General features: G+C 61.4%; 2 protein-coding genes across 2 annotated transcripts; one reads left to right on the top strand and one right to left on the bottom strand.

Moving 5' to 3' along the window:
• Positions 1–1,561: 1,561 nt before the first annotated feature.
• NCLIV_040400 (hypothetical protein) lies at positions 1,562–5,614 on the top strand (the record flags this gene model as incomplete). The annotated part of the gene is made up of 3 exons (XM_003880949.1): positions 1,562–2,321; positions 3,318–4,630; positions 5,174–5,614. The coding sequence occupies 3 exons, from the start codon at positions 1,562–1,564 to the stop codon at positions 5,612–5,614; spliced, it is 2,514 nt and encodes an 837-aa protein (XP_003880998.1).
• Positions 5,615–7,447: 1,833 nt separating this feature from the next.
• Positions 7,448–23,542, bottom strand: NCLIV_040390 (conserved hypothetical protein; the record flags this gene model as incomplete). Its single annotated transcript, XM_003880948.1, has 7 exons — positions 7,448–8,278; positions 8,707–8,843; positions 9,311–12,186; positions 12,666–16,993; positions 17,247–18,917; positions 19,430–19,714; positions 20,102–23,542. 7 exons carry the CDS (start codon positions 23,540–23,542, stop codon positions 7,448–7,450), a joined length of 13,569 nt encoding a protein of 4,522 aa, XP_003880997.1.
• Between the last annotated feature and the right edge of the window lie 590 nt (positions 23,543–24,132).

Here is a 24,132-nt window from a genome sequence, read left to right as displayed (position 1 = left end):
GAAGACAAGCGAGAGAAAACCTCGGAGGGGGGGGAGGGGGGGGGGGGGGTTGGCGCGTTTTTGCACGGAGAACACCACGCTCCTTCTTCTCCTCGCTGGTGAAGAACAGGGGAGGCACGGGATAAAAGGGACCGTTTCGACGGTGTGCTTCTTTTCTAAAAAGGAAAGGAACACAAGCGGGGCCATGCGCAGGAAAAGGAATCTCCGGGGAGACGCACCGTACTTGCGCAACCGGTGCGCCGTTGAGCGATGAGGAAAAGCGGGTTGTACCGAGGACACGTGTGTGTGTGCAAGACCACCTCAAGCGCATGCGCATGCACACGGCTCGACGGAGAAAAGCAGACGAAGAGCGACTTTCAACTGGAGGAAAACCACCGCGAAGAGAAAAGTCTGAAGAGAAGCCGAGACGGCAAGCGAGAGAGAGATGCATGCAACCCTGAGTTCGTATCTCTTTCACACTTCCACGAGCTCCTTCCTTCCAGGATCTCTCGCACACAGCCGCAAGCGAGAAAGACGCGTGCCAAGCCAGAGAGACACTCACGCTGCCTGCCGCGCAGCAAAGAAAAACGAAAAAGCTTTTTCCGTGCACGAAGCCGAGAACCGTTTTTCCTCACGCGACGGAGAAACCGACAGAAACCCGGGGCGAGTTAAAGGAGAGAGACAGCGTCTTCCTGAAGAAGCGACGGTGAGGGAAAAACAGGATAACGCTGCCTTCTGGAGCACCTCTTTTCGTCTGCCCCCTCCCCCCCCTCCCTTGCGTTGGGGTTTAGAGTCTTCTTCCCCCCCTCTCCCCTTCGCTGTTCCTTTCGCCGCCCCCTCCTTTCCTGGCGCTTTCCTCTCGCGAGCACCACTTGTGCGGAGACAGGAGAGAAAGGGAGACAGGAGAGACAACCGAGCGGAAACCATCGAGGGCATCCCCCGAGGACGCCGCACCCCGCAGCTGCCTCAGATGCACATCGTTCGCCGATCGATCTGGAGAGAGTCTCTTGCGTTTCTCGCGTTTCTCACGTCCGATGGGCGGACAAGGCTTCTGCATTCGGCAAAAGCGCTCCTTTCCCTTTCCTCCCTCACAGTCGACATTCGCTGTCCTCTTCTGAGGGCCCGACGCTTCGCCGTCCCATTTTGGTGTTCTTGGCCGTCTGAGAAAACCCAAGCCACTTCGCCCCTGTCTCCCCGTCTGCATCGCGCGCTGCCTGGAAAGAACTTTGGTCAATTTGACTCGCTTCGAGCCGCCAAGGTTTTTAAAGGCTTCCTACGCCTTTGCTCTCTGACTGGTGAAGGGACGAGACGAGGAAGGCGTTTCTCTTCTCCTTTCCTCTGTCTTCCAGCTGAAGCCCCCCGACTCCGGCTCTCCTGCAACGCTTCTCGCTCTTGTGTAGCACACTGCCGTGCGCGCCTGCCTCTTCTTCCTCTTCCTCCTGTTGACTTTCTTCCCCTTCTTTCCCCTCGTCTTGCTCTTCTTTCTCAGTTTCCTCTTCTGCCGCCTCTCGCTCGGAGTGTCCTCCGGGTTCTCCACGACCTCGTTTCCGGTGTCTGTCTCCGTCTCTGGCCTCGTTCCAAGATGCTGCCTGAGCAAGGCGACTCTCCGCCGTCTCCCCCTCGCGACGCCGGCGTTGGAGCCTGGGGGTTTCCGAACGGCACACAGCCCAGGCTTCCCGCTTGCTTGGACGCCGTTCGGTGCGAATACTCTGCTGCGCAGCAGGCTCACGTTCTCCACTTTCTCTCTCAGCTTTCGCCGTCAGAACAGAGCGCGTTTGCGCGCCAGCTCGCCTACTACGATCCCTGCAGAGTTTCCAGCATCTTCCGATCAGCTCTCAAGCGCCACCAAGACAAGGCTGCAGCCGCGACGGACGCTCAAACGTCAGAAAGGCAGCGCTCGGTCGCTGCGCCTGCCACATGCGCAGCTGGTTCGGCCTCCGCTCCTCTGCCTGCCGAGGCGAGGGGTGTGAAGTCCCGCGCGGTGTCAGATGCATGCGCAGGCAAAGCAGCGCGGGAGGGGAAAGACGGGGGAAACGGTTCCGCGCGGAAAGAAGGCCCGCAGCTGGACGGTGATGAGGCCTCGTGGGTCCAACTCCCGTCAAGGTGCTGTCGAAAGACGTGCTTTCCTCCAGATGTGATCTCCTGGAGTAAACAGGCTGGCGCCGAGGACTCGGGTGACGAGAGAGGCGACTCGGGAGGGTCAGGGGAATCTCGCGACGATGGCGGATGTCTCGCCAGTCTCTACGCCCGAATGGAGACGAGCGCCTGTCCTCTCGTTCGCCTAGACGCCACCCCGGAGCGCGTGCGACGCCACTGGTTCTCCCTGGGTCTAAAACTGATTCGTAAGACCAAGCACGCACGACAATAGGCAAGATCCACCACAGAGCTCTCAACTTTCACATACACACGTTCGGATGCTTAACATATATATATATATATATATATAGATACATATATGCGTGTTTGTGTATGTTTATGCTTTACATGTGCGTATGCCACTGTTCATGTGTTTGTGAGGGAACCAGATACGCGTTTTGAAATAGATGACTGATGAACGTCGTGTCCACGTGGATGCGAGAGACGTGCCGTGCATCCGACTCTATCCTCTTTGGTATGTGTAAGTGGGGAGAGGCGAGGTGCGCCGCTGGTGAAGCGCACGTAGCACTGATCTTACTCGTTCTCTTCAACCGCAGCCGCCTTGATCTTCTTCTTTTTTCGTTGCCCATCCCGGGCATTTCCCAAGTCGATATACTCGCTATTGCACTCGCTCGACACAGGCCGATGAACGTCTGAGGTTGTTGCTCCTTTTCTTCCCCTCTTTTCACTTTTGCTCTTTCTCTTTGTCGCTCTCGCCCGTGTTACCCGTTCCGTGTTTCTTCTCACGTTTCTTGTCGGTCTTCTTTATCCTCTCCCAGTGGGCTTCGCGCGCGTCTCCCGCGCGGTTCGTTCTCGTCCTTGTGTGTGTGTTTCTTCGTTTTCGTCTCCCTCTTTTTCTCTTCTCTCTCTTCTCTCTCTTCCCTTTTCTCCCCTCTCTCCTCTCTCTCTCCTCTTTTCTTTTCTCTCTCTTCTCTTTTCTTTTCTCTCTTCTCTCTCTTCTCTTTTCTTTTCTCTCTTCTCTCTCTTCTCTTTCCTTTTCTCTCTTCTCTCTCTTCTCTTTCCTTTTCTCTCTCTTCTCTTTCCTTTTCCCTCTCCTCTCTCTCTCCTCTTTTCTTTTCTCTCTCTTCTCTTTCCTTTTCTCTCTCTTCTCTCTCTTCTCTCTTCTCCCCTCTCTCTTCTCCCTCTTTCTTCTTTCTGTCCGCTATCGCCACTGTCGGCTTCGGTTTCGTTGCTTTCTGCAGGCGACGGGCGCGTGGCGGTGCTCGTGTTGGCGGGAGGCGACGGCACGCGCCTCGGCTTCTCCGGGCCCAAGGGCGTTCTTCCTGCGGGCCCCCTTTCGAGGAAGAGCATCTTCCAAATCTTTGCGGAGCGCATTCGGCGGCTGTGCCAGCTAGCTGAGGACGCACCGGAAACCGCAACCCCGGCGAAGCACAGGATAGCCGAGGAGACAGAAGAGACCGAAGAGACAGAACACACAGAAGAGAGAGGGGAGGAAGGCGGGAGCAGGAAGGTGTTGAGGCCCGATTGCGGCGCCACGGCGACATCCCGGAAGCCCCCACGCGTCTCCTTGCCGCTGTTGATAATGACGAGCGAACGAAATGACGCCCAGACTCGCGCGTTCTTCGCAGAAAATGACTACTTTGGCCTCTCGCCCTCCACTGTCTCCTTCTTCGTGCAACCCTCCCTGCCGACGTTCTCGCCGGACGGCCGCATCCTCCTCCAGTCTCCCGGATGCATGCACACCGCGCCGAATGGCAACGGCGGAGTGTTCAGCGCCCTGGCGACGTCGGGCCTTCTGGGGCAGCTGCAGCGACAGGGCGTCGTGGGGATCCAGGTGTGCAGCGTCGACAACCTCCTCGCGAAGGTGGGCGATCCTCTCTTCTTCGGGATTTGCGTGGAGGCGAAAGTGCCGGTCGGAAACAAAGTTCTGGCTCGGCGCCACCCGTACGAGAAGGTCGGCGTCATGTGCCAAGTCCTTGCTGAGCCTGCAGCTGGCCAGGAAGAGGATCCACGGGGAAGTGAAGACTGCGAGGGGACGCGGATCGGGAACGGGGACAGGAAGGGGGCCGGGTCCACGACAAATGGGAAGAATGGTGAAGAAAGGTCGGCGTCGCGGAGAGGAAGGCGACGCATTCCGGCCGTCATCGAATACTCGGAACTTCCGGACGAGGTGCGTTTGGCGCGAAGGGAAGTGAGTTCGGCTTCTGGAGACACCGGGCGAGCTGGGGCCGCAGAGGCGAGTCGGACGCCGGCGGAGAAGGCGCTGCTGTTTGAGTGGGGGAATGTTTGCCTGCACTATTTCGACCTCGGGTTTATCAGCGCGGTGTTGCGCAACCGGCGCACTCTGGACGGGGCGTACCACCTGGCGATGAAGAACGTCGACGCGATGCTCCCACGCGGCGACGAGGGCGACTCGCGGGTAGGGCCGGTGACGGAGATCCGGTGCCAGGACGGCACAGGCACCGTCGAAAATGGCGAGGCCATTCCAGTTAAACAAGGCTTGAAGTTGGAGCTTTTCATCTTCGACGTCTTCGCCCTCGCCTCCCGCGTTCTGGTGAGCAACGCCTCTGACTCCCCTGCGAGACAACGAAAAGAAAAGAGAAGGAAGGGAAGAAAGAGAAGAAATGAAAGAAAGAGAAGAAGAAGAGAAAGTGAACACAAGGAGAGAGTGAAGAGGGAGATGAGACGAAGAAGGGACACGGCCAAGCGAACGATGCAATGAAGAAACTTCGAGACTTCGGCGTCGCTCCGCACGACCTCTTGTGCAAAACGGTCGTCTCGTCCGACAGGAGGGGGGGCACCGTCTTCTTGTGAGAACTCACGCAGCCTTTCTATAGATGTATCTATACGTATATATATATATATATATATCCGGATATAGGTGTACATGTCTGTATGGTAATTTAGAGTGTCTTTGGTGGCGAACGCGGAGAAGGTCTGAACTGAAGCGCGTCTTGGTCGCGCGCCGGTTTGTTTCTGTCTACTCTCTTGCCACATAATCTGGCGTGGCGTGTAGCGACGTCTCTGCGTAGCGGCAGCTGGAGACGACGCACCGGAGCCTGAACCCTTTCTGGTTTTGTCTTTGCTCTCCCTTCAGTGTGTGGAGGTCTGTCGGACTGAGGAATTTAGCCCCATCAAGAATGCGAGTCCCGTTCCCGATCCGAGCCGGCTGTCGGAGGTTGCAGAAGACACCCTCTTCAGCGCCCAACGCGATCTGTCGCGATTGCACTGCTCGTGGCTGAGGCGGGCGGGTGTTCGCGTCGCATGCAGCAAGGCCACGGCAAAGCAGCCTGGAGTGGCGCCTGAACGAGGTGAAGAGGCAGCACCGAGAGGCGAGTCGCAGACACGGGAAAACGGCGAAGACGGCGAGGAAACAAGCAAAGGCAAAGAGGAGAAAGAGGAAGAAGGCCAGGGTTTCCGAGAACTGCTGTGTGAAATCTCGCCGTGCGTGTCGTATGGCGGCGAAGGCCTCGACGCCTTTGCTTCCCGTGGCAGTCTCCCGTCTACTGTGGCGCTTCCGTTTCTCTTTGAAGGCTAATGTCGTGCTTGCCTGTGCCGCGGCAGAGTTGTCGACCGCAGGCGAACCCATTGCGTCAGCTGCGAGTGTGTGTGGCAGGCCAAAGGCCTTTCTGTGGGGAGGCGAAAGAGAGGAAGAAAAGGAGACATGCACGTACAGAGACGCCCGCACGCGATCGCCGGGAATTCTGTCCCGACTCTGGTCACGTACCGAGGGCGGCGTGGACTGCCGTTCTCAGCTCAGATGTCTTGGCTTCAGAGCCTGCTCGAGAGTGGGGCGACGAGCGCCGACTCGACACAGTTGTCGCCGGCTTTCGCGGCGTCGCCAATCTTTGAAAAATTTTTCCCTCCTGCAAGCGTTTTGTGCGTCGTGTCTCGGCCCCGCACTCTGGGCGTCGCGCGCGGAAGACGCGCAGGTTCCTGAGCGAAGGACATCCCAAACGCCTCTCGCCACCCTTTGTGAGAAAGCGTCGACACTCCAACGGAAATCTGCATTTCCCTACCCGGTCGGTCGCGTTTGCTCCGCGCGCTCCTGTCCTCGAAGGACGCGCAGGCAGATAGGCCCTCTTTCTACGAAGAAGGAAAACGCCGGATGCAGCGCGTAAGTCGTCCCAGATGTCGGGGACGGGAAATAGCAGCTTCAGGCGACGAAGCAGAGGATGGAGACACCCTGGTCGGAAAAACACGATAGAGATCCCAGAGCGAACACAATTTTGAGAAACCGGACGAGCGGACGCCGTTTCACAGGACTCTCGCGAATCGTTCGCCGGAACCGAAGGGGCCCGGCGCTCTGGCTCTTCGTTCAGCGCGCGGGAAAATGTGGCAACGTCTTCGCAGTTCACGACCTCCCGCATGTACACTTAGGGCAGGCCTCGCAGCTTTTAGACTCTCGTTCGTGTTGGGAGCGGGAAGTGATGGCGACCTGCACAACACAGCCATTTGCCCACTGCTCTAAACAACGCGTGTGCCTAACTATCTGTAACGGCGCCGATACTGCCTTAATCTCTCTCTGTGTATACACACACGTCTTTATATGCATGGCAGTATAACAAGGAACAGATACAGTCAAGCTTAGGGTGTCATGACATGTATAGACTATCATCTGTAGCGAGAGAGACGCCGATGCCACTTGATCTGCGTGAGAAAGTACGTGTGGCTGGGAGCGAAGAGTCCGGCAATTCGTGATTGTGTGGGTGGAGCGGTCAAAACCAACGCGCACCGCAGAAAACCTCCTCAAAGGGGTCCCAACGTTGCTGTCGAGTCTCGCGGGAACGCCCAAAGGAAACCAATACCTCCGCGGGACGGCGAGCGTAGCCGCGAACCCGGGATCCACGCCAGCAAACACGAACATCTGGCCTTACAAATCAATTCAAATCTCTCTCTCTCTCTCTCTCTATATATATATATATATATATGTATATAGGTATGCAAAGGCGTTTCACATTTACACATACATTTGCATGTATGTAGATACGCTTGAAACATCTGGAGTCCGCACCAAAACTGGGTTAGGGTCAACGAGGCCAAAGAGGAAAAGGACAGCGTTGGAGAACCCCCCGACCGTGCTGGTGTGCGGAGTGCGTCGCACCGTCCAGGGCGGTGGGGGCAGAGAGCGCTTTTCCTGTCCAGTTGACACACACGCCAGGGTGGGACCGCCGACAACTCCGCATTTGCCTGCTTTAAGAGTGTGTCCCTCGCAGTTCGGTTCCGGAACGCCTCACACGCCCAAGACAGAGGCCGTCCCTGCACGGCACTCAAAAGAACGCGGCGCCAGCCCGCTCGCTTGCTCTTCATTGCTCTACCCCCTCTACCCCCACTGGACTGCTTAGGACAGCAAAAGGTGGATGCCGATATTCTACGATAGTAACGTTTTCCTTTCGCTCGCTTTCGCCGGCCACCGTCTGCGGTCTTCTCGGAAAGCCAAGCTGCTGCGTTCCGTGCTTTTCCCCCCGAGAATCGTCACGAGCTCGTGCCAAAGCGCGAGAGGAATCTGACACGAGAACTCCAGGCCGCGAGCGTCCGTCGCGCGCCGACTGTAGTGGAGCTGCCAAAAGTGGAGGAGACACCAAAAGTTGTGGACTGGGAGGCTCATGCCCCGCAAGTGTTTTTTGTCGCGCGCCAGGCCGCCCGTGCCTTCCTCGTGCTGTCGCAGCAGATGTGCAGCGCAGTGGAGGAAGTCTCCGCCAGCAGCGAGACTCTGACCAGCTCCACCCGTGCGCCTTTTTGTCGCGTGAACGCCTCTCAGTCGCTCCGCGTCGTCGTTTGCGGACTCCGGCGTTCCGCGCAGTCTGCGGCCTGGACGGCCCTCGGCGGCTCCAGCTTCACCCAGAGAAGCTGCGGGGGGCGACAAGGCACGGCCTGGGCTTCTCGACTCGCGCGGACCCTCGCCGTTCTTCTCTTCCCTCGCCCTCGTCCTGCCGCGGCCTGCGTCCTCGCCTTTTTTCCTCTGGCCTTCGCGCCGGGTGTCCGTTCTCTCCCGCCTCGCCCTCAGGCGGTCCAGGGCGGCCCGCCGACACCGGCGGCAACTTGCATGCGCCGCCGAGAGGAGCGTCGGGACGTTGCCGGCGTCTCGGCAAATGCGGAAGAGAAGAGAAGTCGCAGCAGGCGCGACGCGATGCGGTGCCGCAGCCGGCGGCGAGGGCCAGGCGCCGCGCGCCTGACGGGCGAGGACGGGGCAGCCGCCAGCCTGAGGGGAGAGGAGAGCGAGAGACACAGAAAGGCGGTCGGGAGAAGTGCGCGCGTGGGGGCCCGAAGGGAGGCTCGGAACGGCAGAATCCACCGAGAAGTGAAACACACAGAGTGAGCAGAAGGCAGGAAGCGAGAGGCGCCAAACCAGGAGATACACGAGAGCGCGCAGAGGGTGGAAAAGGGAAACGATTAACGGTAAGAGTGAGAGAAGCCGAGACAGGCTCGACTTTGAAGAATAACTGAGGATAGAGGAGGAGGGGGAAGCGCGAACATGGCGAGTAGATGCCAGTGCCTCGGGAAGTCGGTAGAGCGAGCGTGGCCAGGGCATCCACACGATGGAAGCGAAGAGCGACACGACACCCTGGTTCACGAAATCCAAGTGCGCTGTCTGCAGGTTGTCTTCAAGGTTCCTTCTCTTTTCCGTACCTCTTCTTCCGCCAAGTCGCGCCGAACTGTGTCCAGCGTCTCCTCCAGTTCGCCATCCAGCAACGCCAGCAATAGCAGAAGAAGACAGCTGTTGACGCAGCAGATCGTGTCAGGGGCGACGGTGTCGAAGGGGACCACTGCGGGAGACACAAGCACGAGAAAGGCAGAATGGGGGGAAGCGAAGACGAAAGGAACGCTGGCGAAAACAAAGCCTACAGGCCAGCGCGCGCACACACAAGACACACATCGGAACACAAAAACCGGCGGAAAGGACGGAGGTGTGAGACTCTCTTCTCTCGAGCAGACTGCTGCTCAGGCCGCGGCCGCGGGAGCTGGGGCAGAGTCGCCAGCCGCGGAGAGCAAAGGCGAGAGGCGCGCGAGGACGGCAAAGGCCGAGAGGTGAAGCAGACAGGCCCGCGAGAGGGGGGAAACAGACAGGAGAGACGAAAGGCGAGATGCGACAATACCGGAAGTCTGGAAAGTATATCGCAACGAACCAAAAACAATCTGCGAGAAGACCCGAGTGACCGAAAGAAGAACGATCCCTCCGCGCGGGACGGAGAGAGAGCGAGAGCAAGCAGCCAGAGTTTCCACCCCAACTTACCGCACATGAGCTTCTTGATCAACGCCGTGCGCTGGAGCCTGCAAAAGAGGAACAGGGGCCGTTGGGCCTCTGCTTCGCTTCCAACATCGGGAACGACGTCTTCGATGTCCACGGCGTATTTGGTGCGGAACACTGCATGCAGTTCACGGCACTTCTTCAGGGCGTTGTCGGCCATGGCTGCCGAGACTTCCACGCGCAGATCCGCACGCGCGTCGCGCAGCGGCGCCCGCTGCCAGTACCCCCCCTTTGCAGCTGCTTCCGCGAGGTCAACAGAGGCCGGGAACGGCGAAGAACCACATCGCGAAGACAAAGAAGAAGCTGCGACTTGGCGCAAAGACGCGGCCTCGTGCGTCGATGGACTGTCGCCTTCTGGGTACGGTTCTGGCCTGGATCCGCGAGAAGTAGCAGAGGGCCCATGGAACTGGTCTGAGGCCGCGTCGAACTCGCCGTCTGCTTCTTCGCATGCGCGATCTGTTCGCACCCTGTCACTCTCCTTCGCTTTCGCGTCCTGTCCGTTCTGGTCTTCTCCCGCGACTCTCCGTGTCTCCTCGTCGCATGGCTGTGTCTGCCTTCGCCCCCGCTGCGTCTCCGACCGCGCGAGAAGCGAGCGCAGGGAAGGGCCCTCGACAAAGGGTAGCGAGAGGCCCGAAGGCGCCGCGTGCCAGCCGCGAACGCAGCAGTCGCTGAATTGATGAGGCATGCCGAATCTGTCACAGGTCGGCAGGGTTTCTCCCTGTCTCCTCTCTGTTTTCCCGCGATGGCGCTTCTCCGTCTCGCCTCTCGCGGCATCGCGTCCGCCAGCCAGGGCGCGCGCCGCCGCCGCCACGGCGTTGTGGGCTCCTCTGCGGGCTCGGGGAGATGCGGCGGCGCGCCGCAGCCCTGAGGGATCTTCCGCCGCATGCAGTGCGTAGGGGTTATTCGCGTTTCTCTCAAACACGTGGACCGCTCGCCAGAGCGGCAGCAACTCCTTCTTCAGGAGCACGAGCGCATCGTCGACGTCCCGGGACAGAGAGTCTGAACCCGCCGACGCCTGGGCGTCTCCGATTCGTGACCTCGACGGCTCCGAAGGCGGTTCCCCCTGGCGCCCAAAGGCGGCTCCGTGTGCAGCGGGTGCATAGCCCATGTCGTCGGGCCCCGAGGCGAGAGTCGCGGCTGCAGCTGTGGCTGCAGCCGCGAGAGAAGGCCCCCGACTATAGGGCGCGCCGAAGGCACTGGCGGAGTATCGAGTTTGGAGGATGGAAGGCCGAGGCGGAAACGCGAGCGGTGCCTTGGGCGAGAGAAGCGGCGGGGCCCGGAGAGGGTCGTTCATCGCGGCCTCGAGGGCCTGGAGCTGAATGGATCGGCGCGCCGCCGGGGAGACAGGGAAGCAGCCACTGTCTCCGCCACTCGCGGGCAGCAAGGCTGGCGGTGGGAGCGACAGGCCGTCCCTCCCTAAGGCGTTTTGTAGACTCGCGCTCGGGGACACCTTCATCACCCTGAGGAGGCGAGCAGGCAGCGTCACGAGCGCTGCCTCTCGAGGCCCGACGAGCCCTGGGCCGTCGCCGAGGCTCCAGAGCGGCAGGGGCGAGGCAGGCGCGGCGGCGGCGCGAAGGGCCGTGCGCGCCGCCCCGACAAGCAGGCAGTGGAGATGACGCACTTGGCGACAGAACTCGATGGTGAGGTAGAGCGAGCGCAGGAGGACATTGCTGTCCACGAGGTTCTCCACGAGGACGTTGAGCAGCAAAGCCAGCGTCCGGGGCCGCGAGGCCAAGTAGACGTTCAGCATGTGCAGCACGTAGGGGTTGAACTTGATGAGCTCGCCGAGAAGGTCACAGCAAGACTGGAGAATCCCTCGATGGACAGGCGAAGGATGAAACGGCGACAACGCCGCGTCGACACCATCCGCATCTGACAGCTCCCCGCGTCCGTCTTCTCCGCCTCGCGGGCCCGGAGACCGCGCCTTTCCGTCCGCCCTCTCCGGCGTGTCTCGCCCAGGTTCCCGTTCGCCCTCATCGCTCGGCGCCGCATCGCCTCCGCACTGGTCGTTCTGGTTCGCAGAGGCTCTCCGCAGGCGCCTCCGGCTCTGGAGCGCCTGGACGCGGTGCTGCTGGCGCGCGATCTTCACGATGTCTCGGAGGAGCACGTGCAGCAGACCTCGCTCCGCAGCGAAAATCTTCAAGAGCGGATCGCCGCCCCGAATGCACGCTTCAATGGAGGAGGCCAGCCAGAACTTGTACACCGAGGCACACGACTCGCTCGCGTAGACAGCAATCAACTTCGTCAGCAGCCCACTGGTGCCCTTGAAAACATACCGCGTCATCACCCGCGGATGACGCTCGCCCGATTGATGCACACTCCCAGAACCCAGTCCGCCAGCTCCCCCGTACCCGCCACCGTCGCTCGCCGGATCGCTACCGCAAGCGTCCGGAGGAGACAAAGAGACACTCGAGGACCTCGACGAAACGGACGACGAACGAGAGGACGCGACAAGCGATGAGACAGAAGACGTGCGTGAGGAGGCGGCCTTCGGGGGATCCCTGTGAGGTGACCACGGTGTGCCATCAGAAGCCACGTCTGGAGTTGTGTCAATAGCATCGAGAGGTTTCGGATCGCCGTCGCCTTCTGAATTTCCAGTTTCGCCGTGGCGGTCCTCGGGCTGCGGCCGTCCGCGTCGTCTCTGATGCGTTTCCCGTTTCCTCTCCTGTCTCGCCTTCTCGTCCTCTCGCTCCTGCGCTGACCGCGAAACGCACATCATCGGGTGGGGGTGAACGACGGCGGCGCGACGCCGAACCACGCGGATGCAGCACGGCGGCCTGCCGTCGCGCGCAATGTCGACGCGCCGAATGCGGCGCAGAGAGTGCATGACCACGTTTTTTTCGTGGACGGTCAGCAGCTGCCTGTAACACGAGAGCGAAAAGAAAGGCGCCACCGATAAGACAGACGTGCAGGCAAAGACAGTGGAGGTCCCAAGAAACGCAGATGAGCCTCCTTTGAAAGCAGAGAACGAAGCGAGCCCGACGCGAACAGAACCCCTCGCTGCAACCTTCCAATCCGCCCATCTCTCAATCTCTCACTCCAGATGGATATGTACACACATGCATGCACGTATATATATATATATATATATATATATGGATGTATTTGTGTAGGGTAACGAGAATAGCTGTTAATATGTATGGATAAGTTGACATGCGTCGGTCCCCACTCTTTCCTCAGAGTTCCCTGTCTCTGCCTCTCTGGAGCTTGGTTCCAGCTTTCACCACGTGCCCCGACTCTGTCTTTTCTCTCTCTCGACGGAAAGGCACCGACCGCGCCCGACCCGCGTTCGAGAAGGCGAGCCAGCCCCTGCGCGACCGGCGCTTCGTCGCCTTCTTACCGTTTCGTGGCGCTGGCGACGGTTCCGGATTCGAAGTCGCAGACGTCGTGGATGACGCGGAGGAACTCGACGGTCAGTCCGCAGAGCGAGGACTCGCACGCGAGCTTGAGAGGATCCTCTCCCTCGAGGTCGTCCTCTTGCCGCTCGGCTCCGTCTTGGCTTGGGCTCCTCGCCTCGCCGCCTCGGCACCCAGGCGCCGCTGGCGTGGTCTCTGCGCCCCGCTCGAAATCGCGGTCGCTGGGCGGGTAGCCCCTCCCTTTTCCGCGGGACTTCTTTTCGCGAGAGGGGACGGGAGCGAACCAGACGAGAGTGTCGAAGAGCTGCGAGAGCAGCGGGAGGAACCGTCGCTGGTTGAGCCGTTGCTGGACCTCATTCCGAAAGCGCCCGGCGAGCAAACCGCAAATCACAAAGTACTGCTCCGGCTGATGCTGGCAGAGAGAGGCGATCCTCAGCACGTAGGATCGATTCGGCGAGGCAAAATGTTGCACGAGGCCGTTGAGAAGCACGTGCAGCCACTCGTTGTTGCTGCGAGCGGCCGCTTGCGCCAGAGCCGACAGCGCCGTCGCCAGCATAAAGTCCACGCTCATCGCGCCCCCGCCGAGCTGTCCCGCGCCGAGCGCAGCCAAGGCAGCGGCGTCTCCGTCGCCGACGACTCGCGGAACGAAACTGATGACGTTGCGCGTCTCCGGCAGGGTATCGAACACCAGAGGCCCCGTGGCCTGTGCAGGCGCGCCGCCAGCGACGCGAGAAGAGACCGACGAGGCAGAAACAGAGGAGGACGGGTTTGGTGGCTGCGCGGCAGACGGCGAAGGTCGATGCGAAGGCGCAGGGCTGGGGCGCGCCTGGGTCTCGCTTGCGCGAAGGGGAGAGATCGCCGAGGCGCCGTCCTCAGATGCCGACGGCTCGCCCTCAGGCAGGCGACGAGACGAAGACGAGGAAGGCAAAGGGACAGACGAAGACGAGGAAGGCAAAGGGACAGACGAAGACGAGGAAGGCAAAGGGACAGACGAAGACGAGGAAGGCAAAGGGACAGACGAAGACGAGGAAGGCAAAGGGACAGACGAAGACGAGGAAGGCAAAGGGGCAGACGCAGACGAGGAAGGCAAAGGGACAGACGAAGAGGACGAGGAACGAACGATGGAGGAGTGTCGCACAGAAGGGAAAAGTTGTTCCCTTGACGCGGAGCGAAGAGAACCTGTGGTCTCGGGACTCGGGGCCGAAAGCTCACCGGGGCGTTCGTCCGCGCCGAACCCTACGCGTCCTTCGTCGTCTCTGTCGGACCTTTCCGCCACGCCGTCATCTGCCGGATTGGTCCCCAGATTGCAAGGATCTTCGTCGCATCCGTATTCTCGCTTGTCGAGATTCGGAGGGACTGCCCGCCCTTTGCTCTCCCGACGCCAGTCGCTCTGGGGACACTGTTCACAGTCTCCGTCGCTTTCCGGCTGCCTTTCCGCTCTCTGTCTCCTCTGTTCGCGGTGCTCCCCCTCGGTTTGTCTCTTCTCGCCGGCGTTGCCCCTGGCAGGTTCCACAGGATCTTTTCTCGTCGGTCGTCTGTGCTCCTTTTCCTTTCGGCTGGCGAGGGCGTCGCCGCCGTTGCTCGCAGTGTCCGCGCCGCCACGAGCGGCCGTGGGGCGTCGTCTCGGCGCCCTGAAGAAATTGAGGGCGTTCGAGGGACTGGAAGAAGTGGAGAAGTTGTCTTCGCTTCTCTTTCTCCCAGCGACCGGCTTTCGGCGAGCAGTCAACGACGACAAGAACTCAAAGTCCGACGGCAAAGCCTTCCTCTCCAAACGGAGCAACTTGATGGTCTCGTCCGCCTCATCCTCCGTCGAGGTCGACATGAAGCTGCTGTCCGAGCTGGAACTCCACGAGCTCGTCAAAGTTGCAGTCGCGTTGCTCGACAGCGACAGGGCCTGGTCTCGCGAACTGTCCTCGCTTCTGCGAGAAGAATCGCCATCTGTGCTACCCTCCGACGCGAGACGCTCGCCACGGCCGTCGCCTTTCTCCTCCTCGCTCGTCGCCTCGCCGGAGGCGCCGAGGCTTCTTGCACGACGCGCAGCCTCCAGGTGTCTCTTGGGCCCCCCGCGGGCCCAAAGGAGCGCGCGAGACAGGCCCGAGGGCAGGGCTGCGTGTGGCGTTTCGCCTCTTCCTTCGACGTCTCGGGTTGGATCTGTTTCGCTCTTCGCCTCGTCGCCACCTGCGGAAACGGTCGGTGAGCCGTCTGCGCTTCGCTCTGTCTTGCCTCTCTGCTCGCGCGTCGCCTCTGTCCGCTCCATGCGCTTTCGGCGCTCCAGCCGAAGAATATACCGTCGCATGCGTGCGCGCTCTCTCTCTGTCAACCCACTCACCGGCTGCGACGGTCGGGCCTTGCTCTCGCCTTGAGCGCGCGCCTGACTGTCTCCTTCCGTCTTCACCCGCCAACCCCCCGTCCCCCCTAGGCCGCGCCCTTCTTCCCGTCCTCTCGGATCGTCGCCTCGTCGAGGCAGCTCGCCTCCCCTCTCTTCCGCGAGTCTCCACTCCGCAGTCTGGGGCGCAGGCGCCAGCGAAGCGAAGGAAGCCATGTCGCCAGGCAGCGCCTCAGAAAAAGAACGGAAGTCGGTGTCCTGTAGACTCTCCGCACTGAGCGTCGAGTACGATCGCTCGAGAGAAGGGAGGAGAGGAAAAGAAGAGGACGAGATGGACAAGCAAGGAAACAAACCGGAAACCGCAGACCTGCCGGAGCAGACGATCCCATCTTCTCCGCCAGTTCGTCTCTCGGCTGCCTCGCCTAGACCGTCAGCATCTTCCACTGAAGCCGTGCGAGGCCGCGACGACGAGGACGCAGGCGAGACCAGCGAGGCCGACCCCCCCCAACAAGGCGGGGGCTGAGGCGCCTGGCCGCTGCCTGACGCCTGGATTTGCGGTCTGTCTTCCGTCTCCTCGGGATCGGCCAGGCGTAGCGCTTCACCCCTCTGTCTGTCTCTGCTTCCTCGCCTCGCCCCACCCACGGCGTGGGAAGGCGAGCGACTGCGCCCGCCTTCCCTCCCTTCGCCTCCGTTTTCGTTCACTCCTCCCTGGCTTTCCTTCGTTTCAACAGCCGCCTCTGAAGCTGCCGCACGGGGCGAGTCGGCGCCTTCGGCCGGGCGTCCCTCGCGACGACTGTTGGCGTCTGCAGTATCCCACCTGTCTCCGGCGCGCGATTCACTCGTACGCGACATGAAAAAGGAGGAAGAAAGACGCCTCAGGAGGCGGGTGAACACGTTGCCGTCTGGCGGCTCGGCCTCGCCTCCCGCGCCATCCGCGCCCTTCCCGGTCTCTTCGGGTTCGACAGCTCGAGAAGAAGAGATCGCTCCCACGCGGGAGACGCTCGCGTCACTGCTGCGCTCCCCCTTGGGATGAATGCGCATGCAGCGCGAGGAATCGGTCGGGCCTTCTCGCGCTCTGCCTCGCTCATTGCCGGGGCACTCTGGGGCCGCATACCCAGTCGAACGGCGCGAGGCGACTTCGTCCCGACCGCTTCCTGCCCCGTCGGGGCCTTTCGCGCTTCTGCCCGCCGATCCGCCCGCGTCCGCAAACCAAGAACGACGAGGCCGACGCCGAGCCACCGAAGACGAGGAACAGGAAGAAGACCGGGAAGAGGCCGAGCTGGAGGGGCGCGCGCTGGCGTTTGACGCATGCGTGCCTTGACGTGAGTCAAAAAGGTTTATTCCGCTGCAAAGAGCCGGCTCTGGAGCGGCAGACGTGGCAGCGTCAGGCGCCGGCGGGTTTCGAGTCACGCGTTCCGCTGCATTCGGAAGTGTGCGTCGCCCCAGTGCTCTCTCGGGGGATTCTCCAGCGAGCGGATCCTCGTCCACGCCCCGCCTCTCGCGCCGGTGCCTCTCCCTGGCGGCCCGCGCCTCGCGTTTCACAGCTCGGCGCTGACTTCGATAGCCCTCGAACGCCTGGTCCAAGACGCGCTGAAGCTGCTCCAGATCGCGCTGGGTCCCCTGTTGAGCGCCATCACCGCCAGCTTGCAGCGAGGAGAGATCTTCCAGATCTTCAGTTGTCCACAGCGTGGTGCTCAGGCCCTCGCCGAGGATGTCGCCGACCCCTCGAGTCGCAGCGAAGTCAAAGGAGGAGACGCCCACGGGGCCCGCGCCTGCGGCCAACTCCGCCGAGTGGCCGCCAGTACCAGACGTCGACGCCATCCACCCTGTCTCGGGGACAAATGTCCAGCGATTCGCGGTCGCGCCCCCGGTGAGGCTCTGCGCGCGGTTCGTGGGTGCGGCAGCGAGGGAATCTGTCGAGTTCGCACCCGCCCCAGCAGGCGCAGGACGGAGCGAACTGGAAGGGTGTGCGGCAGACGCGTCAGCCTGAGGGGAGAAAAAACGCACAACGTCGAAAGAGGCATGGGCCCGTCGAGGACGCGGTCACCGAAGCGGGAGGCTCGCGAGATGGGTGGCCGTCCGAGACGCTTGTCGCTGTGCGATAACGAGAGCTACAAGATATATACTTATAAATATACTTATATGTATATATATATATATATGAGTCTGCGAGGGTGGAGCGCCCTCCGCCTATCAGTGGCATCAGCGCTTGAGCCGAGGAACCCTCCGTGCGACTTACGGCGGCACCAGCTGCGCCGGCGAAGGGGAGAGAGAGAGGGAAAGCAGAGGACGCTAGCTGGGCGTCGGGGCGCGCTGGCATCTGCGCCCCCAGGAGCGCACTCGGGAAAAAATCTTCGTTTCCCGGGACGGCTGCGACGGCTTGAACCATCACCTGGACGACGGTCCGCGCGCCCGACGCGTTCGCCACGCCGCCCGGAAACGGAACCGAAGGAAACGAGGAGACGACAACGGAAGGCTGTCCGGCCTGTGGAGGAGAGGCCGGAGTCGCCGCAGGTGCTTCCGAGCTGGCGCCGGAGGCCTGCGGAGCCGCATGCGAGACGGCAGGTTCGGGGAGAGAAGGAAGGGAAGCGTTGGAGCCCAGGGAAAGAAGATTCCACAGATAGTCCGCTGCACTGCTTCCGCTCGAAGCTGCCGGCGGGTCGGACGAACTGGGCGAAGAAGCCCCTGAAGACGCAGTTTCCGCCGAATCCTCCTGGCCTGGACTCGCGGCATCTGGCGAGGCGAGTGGCTGGGAAGAGGGGCGAGGCAGCACGAGGACGAAGGGCGAGAACGTCGCCGCAGTGCCCCCAGTCGTAAAACTCTCCGGAAGGTAGACGATGGGATGGCCCGCGGCCGTGAGTGGGAGCACCGTCGCCGGGTTCTCGACCGCCCCGAACGCCCTCGGGAACCAGACAAAACCTCCCATGGCTGCTAGGGCTGCTGCGAGCTCGACTTCAGTTTCCGCAGAGCCGGAGGCAGCGGGCGCGAACGGGACGAGTGTCTCCCTCTGCGAATTCGGCAACAGTCCCGGAGAAGCCTCCAGAGCAGCCTGGCGACTTCTGTGCCGCGCCTCGACGACTGCAGCGACGGGAAAAGTGATCCGCGGAAACTGGACGGGTTCGGGAATCACTCGCATCGTTCTCGTTCGGTGAGCAGGAGAGGGGACGAAGGTTGGGATGGCGGAAAGGCCTTCCTCAGCTGCCGTGCGTGTTTCGCCGGAGCTGGCCGGAAGCAACGTCGCAGACGGAGACAGCGCCTCTCCTCCCGCCGGAGCCGCGAAGCTGTCTCCTCCCTCTGCAGGCGTCTCGGCTGGGCTCTCGCCGTCTGACCCGCCTGCAGACGAGAGTGCCCAAGACGCCCCGTCGTCCGTGGCCGCCGCACCGCTGGATGCAACCCCGGGGACCATCAGCAACCCCTCGGGCGTGAATTCGAGCGTGATTGTGGCGCTGACTTGCCCCACAGAAGACCCGTGAGACGCCGCCAACTCGGGCCCCGTCGCGCTGCCAGGCGCTCCCTGAGAGGCACTGCCTTCTGCGCGACTGCTCCGCCGCTCAGCCGAAGAAGCGGAAGACGAAGAGGAAGAAACGGAGGCATCTGAAGAGGGCGGGCGACGTTCCCCAGCGGAGCTGCGATTTCCGGTCACGAAGGACGACAGACGACGCCAGACAGAGGGCGACGGGCGGGAAACGCCGCCAGGTGCGCCACTCGTCGTCTGCCCCGAGTTGGAAGCGTCGCGGCGGCCTGCAGGCTGGTGCGAGGCAGCCGCGCCGGGGACAGAGGCGTTACCCGAAGCAGACTCGGACAGAGATTCTTCTCCAGGCACGGCTTCGAGGGAAGACGGCGCGGTCGGCAGAGACGCTGCAGCCGGCGGAGAAGCCTGAGTGGCTTCGCGTGTCAGTGTGCGCGGCGCCTGAGGGCGACAAGCCGGAAGAGGGAGGGGTGCGCGTCAGTGGAACCCGGTAACGCCAGACGGAAACGCGAAGACGAAACGCGCGGCGAAGACGCAGAGACGACACGAACAGGCGCCACCGAGACGGGGTGACACGGAGACACCGCAAACGAGGAAAACGCAGAGAGAAAAGACACCATCGAAAAGGAGAGCTGCACGAGAGGTAGACATTTCCAGGTTTATATGAATGTGTGTAAGCGACAGATCAATTGACATTGATCCACGTGCGCACCTTTACGTACGTGGCTGCGTATACATTCAGGTGCGTGTGTATTCTACAGAGCCATGCAGAAACAGGAAGTGCAAGCACGGCCAGAGCACTAGGACGAGTCGGTTAACCTCCCGTTCTTCCCGACACTGGACCCGACCCGTGGACAGCAAACGACTCCAAGGGACCGCCGATCTTCGAACAGGCTGCACTCTGGCAAACGAGAGCAGAGATTCGCTTGCAAGTCTGTGGAGCGAGACCGCACCTGACTGCGAGGGGTAGGCTGCGAACGGGCGGCAGCGCTCGATGTGGAGCCTTGCCCGGAGCCGCTCGCGCCCGGCTGGGCGTGAGGCGAAGCACGGACGGCATGCGACGCAGATGCGGAAGAGACCGAAGCGGAAGATGAGGAAGGGAGAGAAGCCAGGCCTAGGGCCTCCTCGAAGAGAGGAGTTGTCGATTGACTGAGACGCTGAATGAGGGCGTTCGCCGAGTCAACGCCGGGCATGTTGCCACAGGTCAGCCCACTGATACAAGCCGGGAGAGGCAGAACCTGGGGACCAATCCACAGAGCGAGGGAGCATAGAGGTGAAACAACAACACACACACACACACTGGGAAGACCAAGGACAGCCACAGGAAGAGAAAAGGCACGACGCGACGCACAACGGCGCCAGCGACTTGGAAGAACGACGAGCAACGCAGAGAGGCAAGAACAGACGGTCGAGGGGGGACGAGGAAGTAACTGACAGAGAGCGCGACAGTGAGAGGAGAGCCAGTGCACGCAAAGGCGCACACAACAGGCAGTTTGGTGGGAGCGACAAGGCAGGCGCCGTCAACGGAAAGAGGCTAGCGACGAAGGGCCGCGCCACACAGCGACGGCGACACTCCAGACCCGCTTTCCTCCCGACCCGACGAGCTCTCTCGGAGCTTCACTCACCTGGAGCGCCAGCAGATCGACAAGGCGCTCAAGGAGTTGCGGGCAGTCGAGAATCGCTCTCTGATTGCCGACGAGACAGACGTCGCACGAGGCGCTGTGGAAGAGTCCCGTGGCGGCCAAGGGGCAGCAGCGAAGAGTCCTCGCCTCTCTTCTTCCGGCGCCGTCGTCTAATTCTCGAAGCAGCTCGGGTGTGCTCTGCGTGTGGACATCGACATAAAGCTGCCGGTCGAGAGCGAGACAGGACGGGCGGTTGAACCGCTGTTCGATCCACGGTCTCTCGCGCCAAACTGCACGCGTTCCCCCTTCTCTCCTGTCCCCCCGGTCGCTCGCTGCGTCTGCGCGCCTCGTCCACCTGCCGCGCCACGCATCGAAGTACAAAGCAGCCGGGACGGTGCGCCGCGACGGACTCTCACTCCAGTGCCGACAGGCTGGCCTTTGTCTTCGTCGACTTCTGCCTCTTGTCTCCAGCTGCGAGCGACCGTTTCCTGACGGAAGTGTCTCCTCGCCCCGTCGATCGCCGGCTCCGAACTCGCTTCCGCCCCGCCTCTCGAGCGAGGTCGAAGACCCGGGAGACCGATTTCGAGATCGAGGCAACTCCTCATCCCGGCTCGGTTCCAACTCGAGGCCGGCATGCGCAGGCAAACTGGCAGGAGGGCGCGGGGCGCCTTGCAGGATGAAGGCATATGCATCCGCTTCAAAGACGTCGCCCTGTTCTTCCTGTTCGGTTCCCCCCGCACCATTCGGAGCCTCCTTCGCAAGCGAAACCGACTCCATACCCTCTCTTTCGTCGCTGCGCGGGCGGGCGGGGCTGCACGTGGAGCACGAAGCGTCCCAGCTAGCGAGGAGTCTCCGTCTCTCTCCGGAGGCGTCACGAGCGTCGCTGGCGCCGCCGTCGAGCACGCCACCTTCGCCAGACGCTGCAGATGGAGACGACGACCGAAGCCGCTGGCTTTCCCCCCGGAGACGGCGATCCAGGGCGCGACGCAGAAGGCGACCTACGTTCTCGCGAGACGAGTAAACGGGTTGAATAAGGCTCGGGAAGATGTACGGGTATTTCGGTTCCTCTTCCTCCGCTTCGTCCGTGGACGTCCGGCTGTCGTCCACATCGCTCTGATTCCATATCGAATCTTCTCTCCCGCTGGCTCGAGAAGACGAGGATGACGAACTCGACGTAGCGCTGCTGTCGCTTTTTCCTTTCGTCGCCGGACGGTCACTTTGCGCCTTCGGCCGCTCCTCACCCTTGGCTTTCAGGACCGATCTTCGACTCTCGTCAGGTCGGTCCTCTGGCTCGGCGTCGCTCTCCGATGCGGCTTGTCTCCAGCGCACGCGTTCCTCGGTTTCCCTCTTTTGCCGTTTTCTCTGTTTTCTCCGCTCCCGGCCCTGTCTGTGCTCAGCGTCTGCGCGAGGAATCTGGAGAAGCGAAAGTGTGTCTTCGCACGCGTGCCGGTCGTCTCTTTCGAAGAGCAGGAGACTGAGAAGGCGGGTCATCACAGCCACATGGCGCATGCTGAGACGGGCAACAAAGTTCGTTTGACGGACTTGCCCAGATCGGAAAGGCGAGGACGCCGACGAGAAGGGATCCGCGAGCGGCGAGTGCTGAGTCTCTGTGCCTCCTGCTGGTCTGGCGACCGACACTCCGGCCTCGCCGTGGCCGCGCGAGGTCTCGCGGAGCTGCGCAGATGCAGACTGCGGGAGAGTGGACGACGGATGTTGGAACCACTGCGGGCACCCTTGTCGCGCGGAAAGCAAACCCTCGCGAGACGACACCAGTTCTTCTAGGAGCAGCTCAGAGCTGTCGAAGGTAACCGGGGATTCGATCATCTCAAAGAGAAGACGCATCAGTTCAGGATTCCAGGCACATATGGCAGCGAGTTGCATGTTGCTGATCGCCAGTTCCCGCAGCAGGTACATGCACTCGTTCTTTACGTAGATTAACAACTCTTTGAGTTCTGCAAAGATGCCGACGCCGGACACGAACCCGTTCGGCTCATCCGACGCAAGTGCGGTTTCCTTCACCATCAGAGTGCGGACCAGCAGCGCCCCCCCTCCGTAGCCGAGAAACAGGAGCACATTCTGCTGGGCAGAAGCAGGTGTTACTGTCGGAGCGGGCGCCGTCGACTGCGCGTTCACCGGGGACTGCCTTGCGCTGCCGCTCCCTAGGTTCCCCGCAGCATCTGCAGGTCCAGAGCTCCCGCCAGACGGCGAGGCCGGGTCCGCGAGCGGAGCTGTACTCGCGCCTGCCTCGCCAACGACTTCCGTGTTGGTGCCCGCTTCTGTCGGCGAGCGCACTTGACTTTGGAGGTCATTTTCGTCGGTTTCTGGACCTCCAGAGGCGTTCGCACTTGCCCACGACGCCGGGTCCGAGATGGTGAGATCTGCGATCTTGAAGATCAGCTGTCTTAGATCCTGCAAGTCCTGCCTCTGTTGCTGTTGCCGCTGTCTTCGGGTCTGCCGGGCCGAGGGGCTCGTCGCCGGCAGAGACCCCAGACTCGCACGCGTCGCCGTTGGGCAGTGAGGCCTTAGCAGAGCCGTACTCTCCTCCGTTGCGTCGTGCGAAGGCACTGTCGATCGCCCCTCAAAAAGAGTGTCGGAGCCCTCAAGGCGATCCAACACCTGACGTAGCTGGTCGACAACACCGAGAATGTCCGCCGACGCTGCGAGGCCTGTCGAAGGTTCCTCGAGGCCAGCCCGTCTCCTCACAGGTTGCTGCTGAAGAAGCACTTGCTGCAGAAACTGCTGAGGCCGTCCGGCAGAGGTGCTTGCGTTTCGGTGAGACCTCCCAGCTTGGACTCTGCGTGCGCGTTGCAGGAGAAATGCGTTCACCGTCTCTGCTGGTGCCGCATCTCGCACAGATGCAGGGGACTCCGCTGCATGCGCCGTCGGATACAGCGAATCCGTCCCTTCGCGCCACGGATACGTGGAGGATGGAGATGCCGCGAAAGGGTCGAAGAGGGAAGAAGAGCTCGAGGACGCAGCGCGGTGCTCCAAGGAGGCACGGTCACCCTCCGAAGGAGCATGAAACTGACAGAGCTGCTGTTCCACCTGCGGACGAAGACGGCGTGGAGGAGGAAGAAGGCTAGACGCAGGAAGGTACGCAACCCCGTCAGAGCTCCTGACAAATGGCGGAGAACGACGCGGATCGCCTCCCTGTTGTGGTCCTGGCAGAAGCGAGGCCGTAATCAATCGACTGGAGGAGACCGGCAAAGACCACGGAAGGACGGCAGGAAGAACTGTCTGGGTCTTCCGTTTCGTCACTGCGGAGGCGCTAGCTGTGGTTGACGCAGGTTCACACACGCTCTCTGCACGGGTGCTAGCGGGTGCGGCGTCTGTTTCTCTGGTTCGAACGGCAGGACTAGCCTCTGGGTCGGAGTCCCCATCGGCGTCGCCTCTTTCTACGTGCGCGGTCGCCGCCTGCACACCGTCACCCGTCATGCTACCCATTTTTGAAGTTGCCTGCGAAAAACTGTGCATTTCTATTCAGAAATAGAAGATCGACCTCCCTCAAAGAGAGCTCTCTTTCGGCCGCTACCAGGACGTCGACGAGAAATCGCCCTTGACGTTACGTTCTATACAGGAGGGCAGCAGAGCGCGGTTGGGGACACCTGATGTAACAGTTGACGGCAGAGGGGGTTAGGTGCTGTCGTCACATTAGATGCGCAGTCATCTCAAAACACTAGTACTATCAGGTGAAGGAACACCAGAGTGCGGAAAAACCTCAGCGAAGATTTCCACTAGACGAAAAGACGCGCACTATCCTGAGACAGCATCGGGGGGAGTAGTCGAGTTCACGTGCTCTTTGATGTCTCCACCATTTTGTCGCACAAGTTGCCAGGAAGCATCCACACGACTTCGTGCCGTTAATTGCTGTGTAATACCACAACGCACTGTTTCCTCCCACAAACTCGGAGGAAACATGAAAACGCAGATGCCGCTGCGTTTGGTTTGAGTTGGCCTGTGACAGACCCACGACACAGGCTCATAAAACGGCGGTAATGAAGCAGGCGACAAACGACTTCCGGTACAACCGAGAG

The sequence above is a fragment of the Neospora caninum genome, chromosome IX (assembly GCF_000208865.1).
Source record: "Neospora caninum Liverpool complete genome, chromosome IX".
Lineage (NCBI taxonomy): Eukaryota > Apicomplexa > Conoidasida > Eucoccidiorida > Sarcocystidae > Neospora > Neospora caninum.
Note: the sequence above shows the minus strand (reverse complement) of the source record. Positions and strands in the feature narration are given on the sequence as shown.